The following is a 20,795-nucleotide window of genomic DNA, read 5'->3' as shown; positions in this document are numbered from 1 at the left end:
GGTGATTATGATGTGTCGATGTAGGTCCATCCATCGTTAACAACTGTCCCGCTCTGTTGGGGGATGTGGATGATGGGGGAGGCTGTGCATGTGTGGGGTCAGGGGGCATATGGGAAATCTCTGTATCTTCCTCTCAGTTTTTCTATGAACCTAAAACTACTCTGAAAAAGTGAAGTCTTTAAATAATAAAATCCTCAAAAAAGTGAAATAAAAATTTAAAAGCATCTAAAAAAAATGTGAAAAGAAACAACCAACGATTTAGTGGATAATTAAACCAAAATTCAATTTACTGGTTACTTCTTGTTGAGGAAGAGGGTGTGATGAGGGAAGGCATATAGGGAATTTTTAAATTAATGGAATATTCAATTTTTTTTTTTTTTGAGGAGGGAATTGCTATTTATTAGTAAATATTTCTTATGCTAACTTGGGTATTTTATTATTCTTTAAAGGTATACTTATTTCTATACTCATTTTCACATGAATTATGGGTGAATTTTTAAAATACACACACATAAACACAATTCAGATTTCAGTATGCTGAAGACTGTCTCTGGAACTTGATTTTTTAACATTATTATTTCCAATGTTGATGTGTTATTAATATTCTTGTTAAGGATGAGACATACTAGTTAATTCCAAGGCAGGAATAGGAGAAATGACAGGCCATACTTTTCTAAAATCCAGGTAGTATGTTTTTAAAATTAGCCAAGTGGGCCAAAGACCCTCCAGGAAGGAAGTAGGGCATCTCAGCCTCCATAAAGTCCACTCTGCCCTCCAAGCTGAGCCTAGTCCCTCACACTCGGCCTACACTTGGACTCAACATCCGGCTTTTCTCCTGCACTCACTCTCTTACCATTCATTTTTGGTCACAAGTCTTGGCTTTCAGACGTCATTCAATCCACTTTTTAGCCTGTTCACGAGTCAACCTGGTCTGAGGACAACTGGCACTCCTGGGCACAGGCTTGGCAGGGAAAGATTAATTAAGCCAACACAATCCCTTATGAAGGGGTCACAATGGACTTGACAGCGTTGTTCTCCAAATTCAGCTATCCTCAAACTAGGGGTAGCCTGAGATGCTAACTGAGATCCCCATCTGGGGCAGTACTTCTCAAAGTGAATGTCACAGAGATCAGAATCCCAAGGGACTTTTAAAAAAAAATGCATATTACTGAGCCCACCCACGTCTACAGAGTAGTGTATCTGAGCATGGGGCCCAGGAGTCTGAATCTCTGAGAAACACCCCAGGTGGTGGTTCCGATGTTTTTTGACTTCCCTGTGAGATTGGGATCACTGAAACTTGACCTGTTAAATATGAGGTTGATCTAATCATTGATAAAACCTTGGATAGTGAGTGTATGGGTTTTTACTTCGTCAAAGACAGACACACCACCAATCAGAATGATGAGCAGCAACCACGCCCTGTTCAGAAAGAAAGTGCAGTTAACCAGGTATACTATTTTAACGTTGTTCAGACTTGACTGTGAAGGGGGTCTAGCTTAGGTAAAAACAAAGAGAAAACGGCCTCTGTATTTTAAATTACCCCTCCCCATTCTCACTGGTCCAGCCAGATTTATTCTGGGGGATGGGGCTAAGTTGCTAATATTAAAAATGTTTAACATGTGTGCATGGGCAGAGGGGACCAGCCCACTGGAAACAGCTGATCTGGCTTTACCAGCACAGATCAGTTGAGTGCCAGCCCTGCCTTTCTTCTAGAGTAAATAGCCTCACCCAACACTGAGCCAGAATACAGTGTGTCTCTATTCATTTTCTTTTGGAGAAAGACAATAGATGTGACTAGAGCCTTAATGTACTTTTGCTAGATTTGTTTTTTGTAAAGAAGAACTGATTAAGGATTAAAACCTTCAACTTTCTGAACCGCTTGAAATGTTACTGTTGCTTCAAATTTATAAAGAGCTTTCATGACTTCAATATCCCAGTAATGCAAGCATTTGTTCTATTGTTAAAGATCTAGTTAACTGGTATCTGGGAATTTCATATGAGAAAAGGCATACTCCTGCCACGCAGCCTTAATAGAGGTGCATGTATGATACAAGCCCCGTGTGCCTTGGGAAAATGAACTAGAGACTCAACTGGAAAGCTTTCAGACCAGTTAAAAACATAAAATATAGCTACCACAGAGCTTAATTGTACAGTGGCAGTTTCACAGTTTCTGTATTGAGAGACCATTTTTTGCATTTTCTTAGGATTGGCCCACAGCTACAGCCATACTGGACACGTTTTTAACTCTAAATGCAATGCAGAATTACCTATCATTTCTTGGCTATACAGACTGAATATTCTGCATGAGCATTCAAAAACGCATGTTTATAGTTTTATGTTTATTGTGTCCTACTACCAAATGTACTGTCTACAGAGTCTTCGATGATGGGTGGTGAGGACTTGCTCAAAAAGATTCAGTTACACACAGAGAAAACACATAATGTTGGGAAGGGCTAGATTACATAGTTATCGAAATATGTACAGGAGCAATCTTCATCTAGAAGTGTTTCAGGGATTCCAAATGATCACACTCAACAGCTGGGCCTATTTGTAAGATTTGGTCAATGGGAAGCTCTTCTCTGCCTTATGGTCCCCCACCCTCTCTAATACTTCTTTGTGAAAGCAGAGTGGCATGCTGCCTTATCCTTGTTGCTAATTATCCTCAAACAATGGCAATGAAAGCAGGCAAAATGATTAAGCAATGTGGCAGCCCATTTTTATGAATTTACCTTTAAAGACAACCAAGAGAATTTTAGAGAAGTAGGTACAGGGCTTTATAAACTAACAGGGAACTGCAGTGGAGTATTTATTTTTTAAACTCAATGACTTCCTGGCAATTTAAGGGTGCTAATCAATATTGAATAGTTATTTTGAACAATTACAAAGATAACATGCTCTTACTAGGAAAAGAAAAGAAAGCATGCAGAATAAACTTCTTACAGAGGTGACCAAACTTTTTGGAGTTGCTTGATTTTGCCGTAACTTGCAACTTTTTACAAAAAGGTGTTCTATGAAATTTTTTTCAATCCCAAAGACTTGGCTTTGTGTTGAGAATTTTGTGGTAATCCTCAACTGCAAATATGCTTAAATTATCAAGTAGATTTAAAGCCACTGTTTTAGAATATATAGTCTAGTTTTAGGGTCTCAAAATGTTATAAACTGTAATTTAGCTTGATCAGAACTAATCAAATAATCTGGATAATGGTTAGTATATATGTATGAGTATACACAGACATTTAAGTACTACTAATCGTCAGCAAATTATACTTCAAACATCAAAATTTAATCTTTGGTGATTCAGAAGGCACTTTTTTTAATGAAGTACATGCAGTATGAAAAATCTAAGCTCTATTATCAACAACCACAATTCCCCAAAATAATAGTGTCACAGAGATTAGACCAAAAGTGTGCAACAAAGTGTTTATAAAGTCCAAGTTGTTTACAGAGAGGGACCTTGGCCATGGGACTGCAGTCATATACATGACTCTCCAGCATTCCTACTAGGCACTGCTCTGCTGATGCACCGCATTGGAACCCACTGTTAACCATCTCCAACTCAACTAAGAGAAATTATTTTCTCATGAAAATCTCTCTTAATTTCATGAGAGAGAGCAGCAAAAATACAATGTACCAAAATGTGCTTTTATAAACAAACTCGGCCAGATTAAGAAACTGAACAATATTTACACTCCTGAATTTCAAGGATCTAAATCTTGTCACATACTACCCACCCAAATCCCCACCATTTTTTTAGATAATATGACATGAATATGTAGGTTAAAATGCTTTTGAAAAAAAGTTTTATTTCTATTTATTCATTTATGCAAAGACAGTATCAGCACAGGTAATAGGAACACACTTTTAAGTTTAAAATTAATTTTCCATTTTGAAAGGTTCAGGATTTTGACTCTTCTTTCTACCTTACTCTTTTAAATACTTCAGTCCAACAAAACAGCAGACAAAAAGTTTATTTCCTTACTTTTCTTAAGGTCATATTGGGATAATCAGAATTGGCTCTTTAGAATTTAGGTATCATTTACAGTAACCTGGAGATTTAATCACAGAATAATACATGTAAGGATGTTATAGCACACACACAAAAAAGTACAAAGAATTTTAAAAAGAACAAATTTCAGGGCACTTTCAAATTTTGAGACCTAAGAAAGCTCTCTTGGGGATCCTCAAGTTAAAAGACTCCTCCCTTCAGATTCAGAATGAAAAGTATTAGGGATTATAAAACAGTGGGCACTGATGATATGGCCCATGGAAGCTTCATTAGGATAAGGATAAATGGAGTTTCCATGTTTTAGTGAAGGGGCAGGCCAATGAAAGAAAAGCCAGGAAGCCACTTCAAACTCATGTCCATGGCAGGTCAAATGATGCTGATACAAGTGTTTCCCTTAGAAAGGTATTACCCCATTGCTACCTTTCCAAGGCTTATTAGCCCACATACTGCTTATACTGCTACTTCTCTTCTTTACATCACCTATTCTAAGAGCAAACCTCCTGGAAGAATGGTGCTACAGACTGGAAAAGCAAGACTGTGGGTAGAGCAAAGGGGCTCTGGATCTCTAGTTGTTTGTCACGATTTACAATGTCCAACCAGGAGCCTAGCTAATCTAAAAATGGATTGTTAACACTTAACGCTAGTGTATTTTTGGGCTATGTATGCGTATTTACTCAACAACTTTTGTGGTTTAGAAACGCCAAACCTACTTCGATTCTACTGGACATATTTTACTTTAAAAAAGGGAATATAATAGGCTAAAAAACAAAAATAAAAATCGACCTGTTCTTTAACAAATAACTAATATTTTAATGTTTTTTATAAAAACAATTCCTTTCAGATACTCTGATTAACTTTTAAGGGACATAAAAAAAGTTTCAGCCTTCTTCAATACCAATATTTTGCACATTTTAAGATACAGCCATTGAATTTATCATTTCAAGGAAAATAAAGTAAAAGAAAATAAGGAGAATGGTAACTCACTGAGAAGCTTATGTACCTAGTAAAGTTTAGTTTGTTTTGGATTCTTTAAAAAAAAAAATTAGGCCCAGAATTTTAGTTATCCTAGTTACCATCCCAATCGGATATCTCTATGTGTGGATTCTAGATAAGATTAAATATTTTGAACTAATAAATGTAAGACCCACTGATTGGACTATTTGTTTAGAATTTGTTTTACTGGGTTTAGATAAGGAAAACTTCAGTAAAGCCAACTATATACTGAGTTCCACTGATTAAAAATGCAGTTTTAAAAACTCTGCTTTTGTGGTAAATTTCTAGACAAATCATAAAAGCACAATATTGTAGATATTGTACTGTTCATAGGTACTTGTTGGAGAAGTGAAGTGCTTGTATTTAAACAATCAAAATTCTGACCTTTCAAAATAGGTTTTCTAAAACAATTTTTCTGAAAATCAGCATTTGCTTTTAAACTCTTAAATTGTCAATTTAAAAAAATCCTTACAGATAAATCTTAAAGTTCCTCCTTTCAGTCTCAATTTATTTTTACTTTTAACCATATATTCAACACAGAACCAGTTTCTAAGTAAATGTCTAATGAAAAACAGTTCTAATGTAAAATAAAACTAGGCAATCTAATATAACTTGTATAGAAAGTCTAAGTGTGATTTATCAAAATTCAAAATTAAATCTCTAAATAGTGGAAAAACTTTCAGTCTCTTCTTACTATTCAAAACCTCCAACTTCCTGTGAGACTAGAAAGTTAGCAGAGGATCAAACAGACTTAAGCACTGCCCGACTTCTTCTGAAGTGATGAACTCGTTTATCCTAGAAAAGACAGAAATAGTCCATTTTACTTCACTGAAAATTCCTATTACGATTATGACCTAAGAGAGTTGAAAAATATTGTACTTAAAGCATTTATTTTGGGTTTAAAAGCTATAAATAATGAAAGAAAAGTGATCCTTTTGGGGAAGCATTCCTGAACTTTGTGATAATCAATGTAACCAATGACCAGTTTTATTCAACAATTTAGTTAAAAAAGAAATATCAGTAACTCAGAAAAAGAGGACTTAGAATCAATACCCTTTTATGTAGATTAACTCATGATTTGGCAGTGATGTCCCAAAAAGACAGCTAATGAAAAGAAAGCACATGAGATTTTTAAAAGTCCTATTTTTACTAAAATACATCTGACAGAAATCATGGCTTGAGAAGAGTAATCCACTTCAATCTGAAACCCCATGCTTTTAGGTTAAAAAAGAGAAGTTTTGGCATATTTAAAAGCATATCCTTAACCTGTAATGAAAATATATAATTTTTTAGGAAATGAATATAAAAATAAAAATATATGCAAAAATTTCTTTTCACTTTATGTTGCTTTCAGATGTGCAGATAGAAGAAATGAGGCCTTACAAAGAGGAACGGAGCCGAGTAAACCAGCAATAACATAATAATAGTATTTCTTCTCTGCACTTTTAGCTTAACTGTGCCCTGTTCCTAGGGATTAAATTCCGTTGTCACATAAAGAAGGGTGACTTCTGGAAATTATGTAATCTGTTAACAGGGTAATATCCTATTTAGGTTAAAGCCCAGAAAAGTGGTCACAAACTCAAGTATCTTCAGAGATCAGGCAGGATGTGAAAGATTATGAAGGAGCTGGAATTTATCATGGGAACAGTGTACATCCTGCCTCAGTGCATTCTAATTCAATTAAAACAACAACAACATTTAGCTAATCAAAATAAGTCTAGATATGCTACACAACTTCTAACTCTTAGCTCAGAGGAGCAGAAAATTTTGGAAGGTTCAAAGGGAAACCTTTAATACCAGGTAAAAATTCAAGTTTAAAGACTTGCTGGTTAAAGATTTTCTGCTTTGCAAACAAATCCTTTAGTACTACCTATTTAACCTGCAGAACCTTGGGCAAAAGTAAGCTGTCCTACAGCTCCCAGTTCTTTCCTTTTAAATTGTCCTGTCTATGCAGAATGAAACAAGAGAACAAAGATCAACTTTAAATGAATGGGTTTACTCCCCAATGAGAAAGGGGTTAAGAACTTAACTCTGCTACAGCTCTAGTCTTCTGCATTAAAGGAACTCCTAAGTATTCCTTTTAAAAACACTTCAAGCTTTATCCTATTTCCATTCATAGATGGAAAAAGCTATTCTCCTTTCCCTGTTTTAAGATACAAAGCAATGGCTTACAAATGGTTCCAAAATGGTGCATTTTGGAAAAATTCTGGCAGCTCCTTGGAAAGTTAAACATAGTTACTATATGACTCAGCAATTCCATTCTTAGGTATATACCCAAGAGAAATAAAAACGTATGTCCACACAATAACTTGTACACAAATGTTCATAGCGTTACTCATTAGAGCCCAAAAGTGGAAACAACCCAAATGTCTATCAAATAAGTGATGAATGGATAAACGCAAAGTGGCAGATCCATAAATAAGAAGAAATGAAGTCCTGATACATGCTGTAACATTGATGAACCTTGAAAACATTTCGCTAAGTGAAAGTCAGTCACAAAAGGTCACATATTATACTATTTATATGAAATATCCAGAACAGGCAAATCCTTAAAGAAAGGAGGTTAGTGGTTGCCTAAGGCTAGAGAGTATGGGGGAATAGGGAGTGACTGCTAATGGGTAGGGGGTTTATTTTGGGGGTGATTAAAATATTCTAAAATTGATTGTCGTTATGGTTGCGCAACTGTTAATATTCTAAAAAGTACTGAATTGCACACTTTAAATGGGTGAACTGTAGGGTATGAAAATCGTTCTCTCAATAAACCTGTTACAAAAAACAACAAAAACCTTCCCTTTACTAATAAGCACAATATTCTTCCCCCATTGAAGCGACCGGTTCCTTTCCATATTCAGAGACTCAGAACTTAAAGGGATCTTAGAGACTCATTTCAGACTCGTAAAAACTGGAGCCTTAATAAGATTTAAGTGATTTGTCCAAGGTGATAGAACCAGGATCAGAAACCAGAACTTTCTTAAATTCAAACACCCATATTCTTCTTCACTTCAGCAACTCTGAATCAACTTCCATTTCTTTCTACTCAGCTCTTTTTACTACTTCATTTTACCTCTTTTCTCCCCCCAAAACACTGTTCAAGCATCATCTAAGTGATCGATTTCTTTTCTTCTCTTTAGTCCAATATCTACATACTCTCAAGTTTTGCTTTCTGTTTCTAAAATTTTCTCTTTTCCTATTTGGTCAAGCCAATATTCTCATTCAACTCTCATGAACCCTATCAATTACAGTACAGGCTTCTGCTAAAGATATCTTCCCTAAGGGCAAACTACACTGTATCAAGATTTGAGCAGCTAGAATACACTGCCACTTAAAACTCACTCACAGAGATTTACCAGGTTACAGTCAGAAACTAACAGTTCAATTACTGATATATGCTCTATGTAGTATCAAAATACATATACCACAGAAAAAAGATACTTTATGGCTGACAAGTGTGCTTTTTATCCTGTATACTATTCCTTTCATACCTTGAAGTAGTCATCTTGAGTAACAAAGGAGTTTCTCAATCTGTTCTCTGGATTAAATAGACAAGATACCACTGTCTGTATGCTTCGGTCCACAGATTTCTGAAACACAGAAGTTTTCGGTAAAGACTATTCCTCCTTTTACTCACTGGTAACAAGCTTTTTGAAAAAGTTTAATGAATACATACCCTTATTTCTAAACAATTCTCAGGTAATTTTGTAATACGTGCCACGTGTCACTTAGTGTGTAACTTTTGTACCAAATTTAAGAATTATTTCAGAAACTTAGTGATAGAGTACTGATTTAAAAAGCTCAATTAGTCAAGCCCTAAGATATTTGCTTAAGCCTCTTTAATTTTTCCTGTTAGATAAAAAACAGTGGACTTCAACATTTCAAGAAACATTTAAGCTAAACTTTGGTAATATAATTATACTGTAAGTTACTTTGATATTTTTTCAAATTTTAAAGTTGTGTAACAAATCTGGGAATTTTTTCACCCCACAGTTCAGTAGTTCTCAACATTTTTCCACTGAGAAACACATGAACAAAGTACACATACTCCAATGGGAATCATCCAATGTTATGCACATTCCAATCACATCAATTACTTCCATATTCTCACCCATACAAGAAAACACAGAATTCAAGAGTGAGAGCACTGTTATTATAGGGATCTGCTCTAATGATAAAAAAGAAACAACTCTGCCTGTTTTAGTATTTCAATTACTAGCGGCTCCACCACTCTTGAGAGCTGCTACCATATATAATGTTATGGAGAGAATACCATAAATAACTGTATATTACTATTTAGCTAAATAAATGTTTAAATTGGCAAAAGACAAAGTAGATATAATTCATACTAATCCCTCTTTTGAAGAGTAGGATTCTTGAGGAAACCAACCCATTGCACTCTGCCAAATCACGTTAATATTTATTAAACTACGGTTAAAAAACAACAACAAAAAAACCCCAATGAAAACAGAACAGAGGGAAGGACTACTGAATCAACAACTATATATACACACTGAAAGTTTGGGGATGCCTAAAATTTCATTAACTTTTACGTAAACTGCAAAGTTATTAGCCAATGACTCAATCTCTGTAATGTATTTAAATTAGGGCAAAGATGCTTGCTTCTCAAATGGCCATTAAAACTTGAAAAAATAAATATAAAAATATAAATATTAATAAGCAAAATTAGATGTTTGCCTTTTGTGGGCCATTTCCAGAGGATGCAGTAGCTTCAAGAACTGAGCATTCACTTGGCAAAACTTCAAGTCCTGGATCAACTTCATTATAGTGGTAGTTAACAGCTGTATACGCCTACATTTAAAATGATAAAAGTGTAATTAAAGAGATGTATATTAGATACATTTCTAAACAATCTATTCTTCAAAATGGTGAGCTGACACTGAAAGTCTAAATGTGGATTGTGAAGTTCAATTAAATTATTTCAGAAACTATTTCAAACTGTAGAGTTGAAATGCAATAAGGCAATTTTTTATTTTGAAATGTCAACACAATCAGAATTAGAATTTCCCTAAGAAAAAGAAACTCCAACATATAGTAAGGGAATGAGAAGGGAATTTCCTAGTGCCTGAGAATTTCAGCTCATACTATATCCTTCAAATATCCAATCCTGATGAAAGACAGAAGATAACAAAGGCTCAGGTGTTTTAGAGGTAGCACCCTCTCTTGTTTTTTTCCTTTTCTTATATATATAACATATAACAGTATTGACAGCAAAACATTTTTGCTTCTCTTCATCACATTTTTTATGGCTAGAAAACTAGAGGCAGATTCAATACTAATTCTAAATCCCTGGAGTTAGAATTAGCATAGTTATTAATACTACCTTTCTTGGTTACATATTCTATCAACAAGTAACTGAGCACTTGTTGTATGCAGGGCAGCCATTGCTTAAGTACACACACAACAACCTGAGAAACAAAAAGCACAGTTTCTCCCATGGGAGTATATACTTGGGTTGACAAGAAATAAAACATAACACATAATGTAAAAGAGCATTTAAAATATTTCTAGGCATATTTGATATGGCAAAAGGTCAAGAAATATATAATAGCTGAACAGTAAAATACTTTAAAATATATAATAGTTAAACAATAAAATACTTTAAAATAGGAAGTACATGTTTCGCTAATTCACCTTACCGGAGGAATAACGTAACTCCTTTGTTCCCCAGCAGGCCACTGCGGTGGCATCTTAGGAAAAAATAGAAAATAATTATTTAAATATACCTTCACATTTTCACAGAGATATGAGATAGACAATGTTGAGGTATCTGTCATGCTGGCTCCTTGACCTTGTTATAATAAATGAAACAAAATGGAAGAATAAAGTACTTCCTGTTTCTGATACCTAAGGATTTTATTGTTACTTTCATATATAAACTCCATCTTTTTCTCAATTTTCTGGAGTTGGTCTACAGGAAAACTCAAACATACAGTTCTGTGAATATATTATCATAGATATGGTCATATCCATGGACAGAAATTCAGAGAACTACTATCTTGTAGCAGCCAGCTGAAATAAACACTATCAAACATAATTGGAATTCAATGCTCTAAGAACTGAGTAGTCATTTTATTTCAACCTATGCCATTAGAAAAACTCATAAAAGTCAGCCTGGATGTTTCAGCTATTTGACAGAAAAGATGAAGAATACATGCTGAAATATAGAAGGAGACACCAAATCTTGTAAGACAGTACAAAAGAAAGCTTCTTCCTAAACTCATTCCTGTCAAAAGCTTCTTGCTGAGCTCATTCCCTTATTTCTAAGTAACAGAGAAGCCCTAATTCTAGACTAATTCCAAGTTTTTTCTTAAATTTTAAGCACACTCAACTACTTCAAATGACAAACTATTAGGGAAATTTACATAAATAAAGGCCTCAATAATATTCCAATGTAAATCATTTTGATCCCTCTTAAATTACCTGATAATTATAAACAGGCAGTTGATATCCCGTGATAACCTGAACTGGTGAACTTGGATAAGGAGGATAAGCCTGAAAACAAATTTTACAGAAAGAATGAATGAACGAGATATATTTTTAAAAATCAGAAAGAAGGAATATTATTCCCAATGTAACAAAAACATGAAAATAAGGAAATCTTAGCTTTTTCATATACAATGCAAGATTCTATTTGAGTGACTGGCTTCATGAAGAAATAAGTATTCTCTGTCAAATGTTAGTCTTTTGGGCTGGGAGAAGGAAGACATAAATAAGGTAAGTGACTGATTTTGCCAGCCTAAGTTTATCTTATCTGTATATTTATTCCCACCCAGAAGTTCTTTCTTACATGATGATAAGGCTCTATTAGAGCAGATTTCCATGTTAGAGTTATATTAATACATGTGTTCTCCTTTTTTGTAAAAATACTTTTAAGCAGTTTTGTATTCCTTTGACAGTATTTCGGGGTAACGTGGAATCCTCCTACAGACTTTCTGGCTCTTTCTGTATGTCACTTCTAAAAGTTAAGGGCAGTATATTACCCCAAACTAGAAAAGAGACAATACAATGTCTTATATCTTTCAAAAGGTATTTACTGATTGAAAATATCTAGGTAGTAGCATACATAAATATACCAGAATAGGTAATAACACCTCATGGTAAATGTTAGGAACAAGTACGGCTTTTCTTCTGTGTTTTATGTAAGAAAAGTAAAAAAAGATATTTCCTACACTTCAGGTAGATGGAAAATGTAAACAAATGAGAGACACTGCAGAACTATTTCACTATTATTTTGTTTCTTTCTTTTCCTAAAAATAAAATGTCTTTTAAACTGAAGAAAGTAAACTGAACTAAGAAAATAAATATTATCAATGGGAGATAAGTATTCCAAATCCCACTTCAAATATTAAAGTAACCAAGACAAGACAAATTATATGCCAGAAACTCACAGAGTTTACAAATATAGTTAAGTCATTAGAAATTTATCCATTCTAGAACCAGAATACATCCAGAAATCAACAATCTATATGAGGAAGCATCTGGAAATCATTGCAAATAAAGAATAGCTGACCCTAGAAAAGAACAAACCAGGCAAACACATGAGGAAAGCTGCCTTCAAATATTCTAGGAGTTATTTGGGAAAAAAAAAAAGATACATTCTATGTGGCTACAGCCGTCAGTTCTAAGATAAAGCCTTACAAACTATATAGAAGCAGATTTTAGCTTAGTATGAGAAGTAACACTAAGAATGACAGATTTCTAACAGGAGTAACAGATGTCCCATCACTCAAAAATATTCAAACAGGAATAATATCGTCACTTATTATGGAAATTGTTGACGTAATTCCACAGAGGGTAAGAAGTGAGACTGGCTTAATTTTTAAGGTGCCCCCATCTTATTGTATAAGATTTCTAATAGAATACACAAAAAAACCAGGAATGTAGGTAATTCTTACCTGAACATACTGAGTTAGAGGATTCATCATGGTTGGAGGGTGCATGTAAGCTTCCGTGTTTGGATTACTCCAGACACTCTGAAACTGTGGTGGAGGAGGAGGATTAAAAACGAAAGGACGTGGCTGCACGTGATAAGCACCTTTTTAAAGAACAAAAAGAAAACAAAACTTATTTTTAGTTCTCTGAAAAGCTACACGTGTCAACGAGAACAATTCCTTTCTTTACTCACATAAAGTTTGTTTCCTGATTGCAGGGCCCAGTTTCAGCCTTTTACCATGTAAATTTATCTGTGACTGAAAATAAAACAGTAACAAAACTAGAATCAATGTCTAAATCTTTACTTCCAAGACTTTGGTAAACACCCAAGTTCTCTAAAATTACTACTATCAGAGAAGATCATTGCTAAGAACATACCAAATCAAAATGTATCACAGCCTGAAGTTACCTTACTTACTTTAACTACTCTAATCAAATGTTGAGAGGTGGTGTGGAATTTGATCAAAAACCTTTACTCTCTATCTCTAATCTTTCCTGTCTCTGGATCATGAGGCTGGATGCCCAATCAAAAACAAACAGGTTCTGACAAGTTATGTAAGATTATTCTAAGTCTGGATTTCAAACAGAAAATACATTTATTTCTATACATTATACAAGACTGAGTAAATATTCAGGACTCAAACAATACTGAACACTGCATCCGTAAAGTAATTAAGAGATTTTTTCCCAAAAGAAGATTACTTACTTCTACTATCTTCTGCACATCCACGTCATTATAAAATGAAACAAATCCATAGCTAGAAAGGCAGATAAATGAAGTATAAAATCACTACCGTAACAGTATGTGGTTTGAAACTTCAGTATTCCATGAAATAATTGACAGAAGTAATAATGATAAAGGATGAAGAATATACTGAGATAAATAACTGTAAGATGTACATGATAGATCCTCTATAAATACTGTTTTATTTTCCTACCGTCATCTGTATCAGAATGCACAAAGATTAACAAAAAATTCATACCTATGAACCTGAATTTAACTTACTATCTATGGCAAGATGGTCAAAATTTAAGATACTGTGAAATGTGTGAAGAAAACAATTCTTCAATAAAACTGATTAATCCACTTAAGTGAAACAAATGAAGATGGGAAACATTTAAATACAAACACTAGGCAAATGATTAAATAAAACAGCTGGCAGCAAACTTTTATTCTCTACATGAAAGAAATTACAAAGCAACAAATTACATTTATACAAATGTTAGAATACCAGATTTGAATTTTTCTTTTCTGAAACTCTATAGATGCTGTAGTTCAGATATTTATTATAATTTATATTGAACATATGTTTCACTTACCCTTTGGACACACCAGTTCGATCCGTGATTATCTTCACTTCTTTCACTGAACCGTATCTAGCAAAGAAGCTTCTAATTTCGGTTTCATCCATCTATGAAGAAGAATTTGACTTCAAGATTAAAAATTCAACATTCAAAATTTTCAATTATACTATAAAGAAGATTTGATGATGTGGAAGTATCTCCTCCATGTATCCCCAAATTACCTGTAGTTCTTTGTCAAAGATATTTTTAGTCCCTATAGGTTAAACATAAAAACAATCCCCCAAAAAAGCCTTATGTTTACAACAGGGCCCAAATCCCACTGTTCACAGAATACTTTTAAAAATAAATGAAACATGAATACAATACCCTAACATCAATTCCACCAACGAAAATAGTGTTTGGCATGATTCTGCCTTCTGGTAAAACATAGCCTTGGCTGGTGGCAGCAGATGAAGACTGGGTGCTGGCCTCTCTGGAGGTGGTTGAGTTTGGAGTGTCAGGATCTGCAGCAGACTGTAATTTGGAAAGCAGATATCACCACTAGATATACAGGCTAAAATCACAGATGATATGAAATATAATTTGTGTTTTTAAAATACAAAATATTTTCATATAAATTACTTTCATTGTAAATTAGTCATCAATATAGCTTAGTTCAGGCTCAAGGTCTAGGGTAATCAGAGTAGACCAGCATGAAATTTTAACAGAAGGGTACATAGTACTTTCTCAAACCCAGTGTCACTCACCACTATCCCTGGTACAGTGCTGTGGCAGAATACTGATTTTATATTGAGTTTGTGAAATACTACGTGAACTGGTTAAGTAATTAGAAAGTTCAGCTTTGTAAAAAGTAAAGTTACTAAAATCATCCTGTTGTACGTCAATAAGCAAATTCTCACTTTTCTGAGTACCTTATTCAAAAGTATGGTTAAGGATAACCAATTTTTTTTATAAGTTGCATCAAAAAGGAAACAAGAAGGTTTTAAACCAATTTATTTTGCCTCATCTTCCTCTTCACCAAAACTAACACAGACTTTATAATTGTTAACACTCCTTGTGTTAGTATGCCTGCTTTACTTTGGAAATGGATCATGAAAACATCCTTTGCTCACATATCATAGCTCCTGCTTTTAAAAAAAGGGTTTATAATCCTTTTCCCTAATGGTAGGGTGTTCATAGCATCTTTAAAATAATGTTTTCTTCTTGAATAATACCAAGTAAGGCCTACTGATAATTCTAATTTTCACAATGAGCTGAAAAATACAAATGATATCATCTTTATTTTCAGAGACCCACACAAGAAACTTATTATTTTTCTGAATTCTGGTCAGAACTCTGTCTTTAGGCTTCCCACACTAAGATTAATGTAGATTTTTCTGAATCAGAATTTACTGGTAATACGTATTTCGGAAACAAAAACTGATTTAGCCAGGAGATCTAAAAATTGATTTAGTCAGACATTCGTGTCCCTTACTAAGTTATAAATCACTTACTTAGCAGTTGTTTATCTCTTGGAAAACTGCTTTGAGAATGAAGTGAGATAACATCTGTAAATTCATTTTGTAAACTATAAAGTGGTATGCCAATACAAGTTAGCATCCTGGTATCTGAATTTATTTTCAATAGGTTAAAGAAAGGTTTCTTTCCTGGTTTTACGATTTATGTACTTATTTTGTAGATACTCTATTAATTAACTAATTTGAGTTGGAACCTCAGGAAACTACTTTATGGCACATTTGCCCATTTGAAATTCATTTATGAAGTGCCTATTGATTATAAGTAGTAAATACAAAAGGCTGCAAGAGAGAGATATAGATATTATACTTCAGCTTATGAAGGAAAACAAAAACAAGGACAAAAGAAACCAACTGATACATATTTTTAAAAAGATAAGCAAAATAATTTTTACAGAAATTAATTACAATAATGAAAAGCAGGTAGAGTTCCTACTTTGTTAGGTGTTAGAAATTACTGATAAATTTAAGATTCTATAAACTGCTATACTAATTAGCTATGAAATCAAAATTGTTAAATTACCAAATTTGAGTGTTTGGGCTTTCCTCTATTAATTTGTGTTCATACTTGCTATTCAGTGTTTCTGTTTGAATAGTTCCTGATTCTTTCTTTTAACTATGGTACAGTGATATTCCAAGACAATAAAATCAGAGAAAGTAAAAACCATTTCTAAAGCTTTTCCATTTTTAAATGTTCTATAATTTTTTTTTTTTCCTAAATGGGACTATATTACGTAAGTCACACACCTTGAACTATCGAGAAATTTGACTAGATTTCCCTTCGTGACAGACAATTTACCAATCTCTTTCAATTAGCTCACATTCAAAAACCCAAAACAGGAATAAAACAAAAATCGCAGTTCTGAAATTCTTATAAGACTTTTTCTCCTTCTCAATTTCCCCTTCGTCTGTGGATGAACTTTGGATACCTTTTTATTTGACAAACTATTTATAGTATTAGCTGTCTGTGAACCACAATGGATAAATGTATTTTAAATTAGAGGTATAACATTAGGCCAGAAAACCGTGCCAGATTATAAAGAGTTATGATAATATATTGATTTTCAACCAGGGAAGATTTTGTGGCCCAGGGGCATTTTGGGTTGTCACAATTGAGGGGTGTACCTGGTATCTGGTTGGCAGAGGCCACAGATACAATAAGCATCCTATAATGCAAAGGAGAGCCTCCCACAACAAAGAATTATCTGGCCCGAAATTTGCATAGTGTCACAGTTGAGAAACCTGTGATAGTGTTGCCAGAACTGAAGAGAGAAGTTCTAATTCTTATATCCTATTTACAAAAGTAAAATGGAGATTTGAGACAACTAAACAGTAATTTGCGAAACAGAAAAAAGCCATTAGATATTATAGAAAGTTTGGTTTCGGGCTGGGTTGTACAAATTGACTGTCTGCTTAATTGAGGTATTAAGTATAAAATTGATCAAATCATTTCACTAGTATCATAATGTCTTAAGGAAGGCATCGTTATGTCCATCCTAGTCCTGAGCCAGCAGATGGTGCTCAAAGCTAAAGTAAGGAAAGTACTCCATTTTAAGACGCCTGAACAACAGGGATTTTAAAACTTCGCCTGTATGTGTATTTACATACAGTTATAACTTATATATACAAATCCAGAACCATACACAACCTTTGGTTACTTTTAAACTATTGCCAAAAATACTTCACAAATGAACTCTTAGGCTAAAGCAAAAAGTTTGAAGAAATTCATCTTACCTACCGACAGCATGTAGAAAATAAACTGAATGAAAGAAGTAATTATTTTTCTTAATTACACCTTCAAGTGAGCTGATGGGTTCTGAAATGAGTAATTCTGGAATATTAAGTAGGGGTGAACTTGGAGGGCATCATATACAAAATTCTCATCACTGCTATTCAGTAGTACATTCCCTTTTATATTTGGATGACCAAATGACAAAGATAACTAAAAACTGGAAAAAAAAACTTTATCATTACTAAAGCTTCTGGGATGTCAGCTCTTTGACATTTTATTCAACTATTACGTCTACATGCAAGCAAACTGAAATAATTTGCAGTCATCAGTGTCATATCCACAGAAGGAAGTAGTTATTAAAGAGAAAAGGAAATTCTATTAAGGAAATAGTAAATGAAAATCAGAATAAAACCCTTTAAGTAAATCAAAGAATGGACTGGGGGGGGGGGGGGCAAGGGGAATCCAAACAACAAACAATCCTGGGAAAGCTAAGCAAGAAAAAGGCAAGAATACAAAAAATACACATTAGTCCTGAAAAATTGGGATATGAGTACAGATTAGAATGCTCTGTAGGAATAAGTTTGGAAATCTTGATAATATGACTAACTTTCCAGAGAAATGTAAACTTTTAAAGACAATCTTAAGAAAACAAAGAGCACTCAATTCCTGGGTCAGTTTCACTGGGAGTTTTCTCAAACTGTAAAGAAACAGGTAATTTGTGTGTGGAGGGCAAACGGGGTGGTTAAGAGGGGGCGCACCTAGACAGAAACAACGGTAGACAGGAGAGAGAGTGGAAGAGAAGGAAAATTCAAATGTTTTAAAAAAATCTTCAGAGAAAAGAAGAAGAAAGAATATTTCTCAATGCATTTTATAAAACTAACACCCTCTAAATAACAAAATCTGGTTAAGATGGTCCACCCCTGCCCCCAACACTGAGATGCTACATTCTAGCAGTATACAAAAAAATATACAATTAAGAACAGTTTACATTGTAAATTCAAGGATGGTTCATTCTTAGGAAATGTGTTACTGCAATTCATCACTGCAAAAGCATCTGATAAAATAGAGCATCCATTTCTTAATTTTTAAAAAACCCAAGTAAAATAAAAACATCTTATTTTCTATTGATCTAAATCTAGGCTATCATCAAGCTTCAAGTGAAACAACATGATAGTAATTTACATTAAAATTAGAAATAAGGGTCTCTCCTTATCACCCCTATAAATTTTTTCCTATATATAACTAATGTACTAAAATAGAGTTGTTATAAATCACCAAAAGATAAATATGCAAATAGAAAGGTGGATTAAGAATTAAAAAAAAAAGAAATGCAAAAAGCTAATGACAAACTTTAACTTCACTAATGATAAAAGAAAAAGTACATCAACACAGTGAAATATTTTCCAGTTATTAGACTGGCAACTTTAAAAAGTACAATACCTTTCATTAGAAAGTGTGTGGAGAAGGGGTCACACTACACACCATCAGTGGGAATATATAGTGGTATGTGCTTTATCAAGAGTTACTAAGAAAAATGTATCATAATTCAAAATTGTTACAAAATGAGCGTAACCTTTTCACCCAGTTATTCCACTCCTGGCAATTTATTTCAAGTTATTAACAGAATAAGCATGCCAAAACATTTGCACAAACATACTCATTATGGTATTGTTTTAATGTAAACAAATTACTCATTATAAGGGAATTTGGTAAAATTAAGTAATGGTAATATAGAAATATATGATTTTTGGTAAAATAACTAAGTATATATTCAAAATTATTTTACATTTCTGTTTGGAATAAGGCCCACTACACTAAGTGAAGGATACAGCTTGTAAAATAGTATTATATAGCACAGTAAAATTTTTATAAAATAAAATGTACCTATATATATGCAATACATGCTTGAAAACAATCTGGAAGGGCATACGTACATCAAAACTTCAATAGTGGTTGAATGTTGGGATTAAGATGGACCTCTACTTTCTTACACTGATTATCTTCCAATGAGTTAACGTATTAGTTTTGTATCAGAAAAAAAAATCAGTAAAGTTATTAGCATTTCCCCCCTTTTCCTCTAAAAAGAGGAGAGGACAAAGTTGGAATAATTACAGTAACTCCAATTATTAATTATTGATATGGATACGTACATGACATAATTATTACAAATAGTTACAATCAAATTTTTACTTTAAAATTTATACATTCTAATAAATTGTATATAAATTCCCTCCCTTTACCTCTAAAAATACAGAAAATAAGTTATTACACTACCAACAACTACACATATATAATACACCTGTGACTTGATGGTTGGTCAAAAGTGTTCTCAGAGTTGTACCTTGAGGTGGCGAAATCAACTAAATGCACTTAACAAAACTCACATAAATGTCACCCAACAGAGCATGTAATACTCTAGGGACATTTTGTTGAAGGTTTCTGGTTTCTCTTGGGGAAAAGCGTTCCCCGGATTAAAAACTGCTAGACTTTCCCAAGCTGCGGCCGCTCAGAGACGTGGACAGCGCCGACCTCGTGTGGAAATGATGGCGTCGGGTGAGCTTCCGCCCCGAGGTCCCCGCGGCCGCCACCGCGCAGGCACGAGGCTGCCCCAGGGGCACCGTGGGCTCGAGCTCTCCAGGTCCCGCCCCGCCCCCACTCTGGGCTTGGACACACCCCCAAAGGCCCCCGCCCCGCGCCAGACCCGTGGGTCCCCGCCTCCCGAGGTGGCTCCGCCCGGCTTCCGCGTCTGCACGCAGGCGCCCCCGAGGCCGCGCCACGCGGCGCTCGGCAGGCCCGACGCCATGTCACGGAGGCCGCCCCGCCTGTCTCCTCAGAATAAAGTTGGGAAGTGAGGCTTCTAGAGTGGGGTGGGGGTGGGGCGGAGTGAGGTCCCCGCCCCCCAGTCCGGCCGGCGGAGGCCGGAAGCCCCTCCACACCCTGGCTGCGTTGGCGGGATGGCCGCGGGCCTTGCACGTGCTGGGCGGGGCCCCGGGCACTCCCTTCCCACAGCCAGGCCTCCCGCCCCTCCGCCGGCCCTCAGCGCCCTGTAGGCCGTGCTGGACCGCCTCCCCCTCGCCCTCAGGCCGGGCCCCAGTACAGGAAAGCCGGGTGGCCCCGCTCTCGGCTCCCGTCCCCCGTCCCCTTCAGCGCCCCGGCCGCCCTGAGGAACCCCTCAGGCCTCCTCCACTCACCATGATGGCGGCAGCCAGTGTACCCACAGAGGGGCTCGAGAAGGAGCTGAGGCTGGCTTCAGGCACCGGGGCTGCTGTTAGGCCTGCTCGTACCCACCGCCCGGCTT

At 35.2% G+C, this 20,795-nt stretch overlaps 1 protein-coding gene across 1 annotated transcript; it reads right to left on the bottom strand.

Annotated features, from left to right (window-relative positions):
- Window positions 1–5,610: 5,610 nt before the first annotated feature.
- On the bottom strand, window positions 5,611–20,300 carry DAZL (deleted in azoospermia like). Its single transcript, XM_068547287.1, has 12 exons — window positions 20,027–20,300; window positions 19,893–19,945; window positions 14,618–14,764; window positions 14,267–14,358; window positions 13,653–13,704; window positions 13,140–13,203; window positions 12,910–13,049; window positions 11,435–11,506; window positions 10,651–10,701; window positions 9,689–9,802; window positions 8,482–8,580; window positions 5,611–5,794 (listed from the first exon to the last, which is right to left on the bottom strand). Exons 1-12 carry the CDS (start codon window positions 20,298–20,300, stop codon window positions 5,741–5,743), a joined length of 1,212 nt encoding a protein of 403 aa, XP_068403388.1. The 3' UTR covers window positions 5,611–5,740.
- Window positions 20,301–20,795: the final 495 nt, after the last annotated feature.

This window comes from Eschrichtius robustus, chromosome 6 (genome assembly GCF_028021215.1).
Source record: "Eschrichtius robustus isolate mEscRob2 chromosome 6, mEscRob2.pri, whole genome shotgun sequence".
In the NCBI taxonomy this organism is placed as follows: Eukaryota; Metazoa; Chordata; class Mammalia; order Artiodactyla; family Eschrichtiidae; genus Eschrichtius; species Eschrichtius robustus.
Note: the sequence above shows the minus strand (reverse complement) of the source record. Positions and strands in the feature narration are given on the sequence as shown.

Bases quoted from the DNA above. Each gene is read 5' to 3' on its own strand.
- DAZL (XM_068547287.1), bottom strand. From the start codon at position 20,300: ATGGCGTCGGGCCTGCCGAGCGCCGCGTGGCGCGGCCTCGGGGGCGCC. The intron at 19,946-20,026 runs GTCGGCGCTGTC...CTTTTCCCCAAG, and splicing joins CGCCATCATTTCCACACGAG to AGAAACCAGAAACCTTCAAC. The intron at 8,581-9,688 runs GCAAACATCTAA...TCTGTGTTTCAG, and splicing joins CTGGAAATGGCCCACAAAAG to AAATCTGTGGACCGAAGCAT.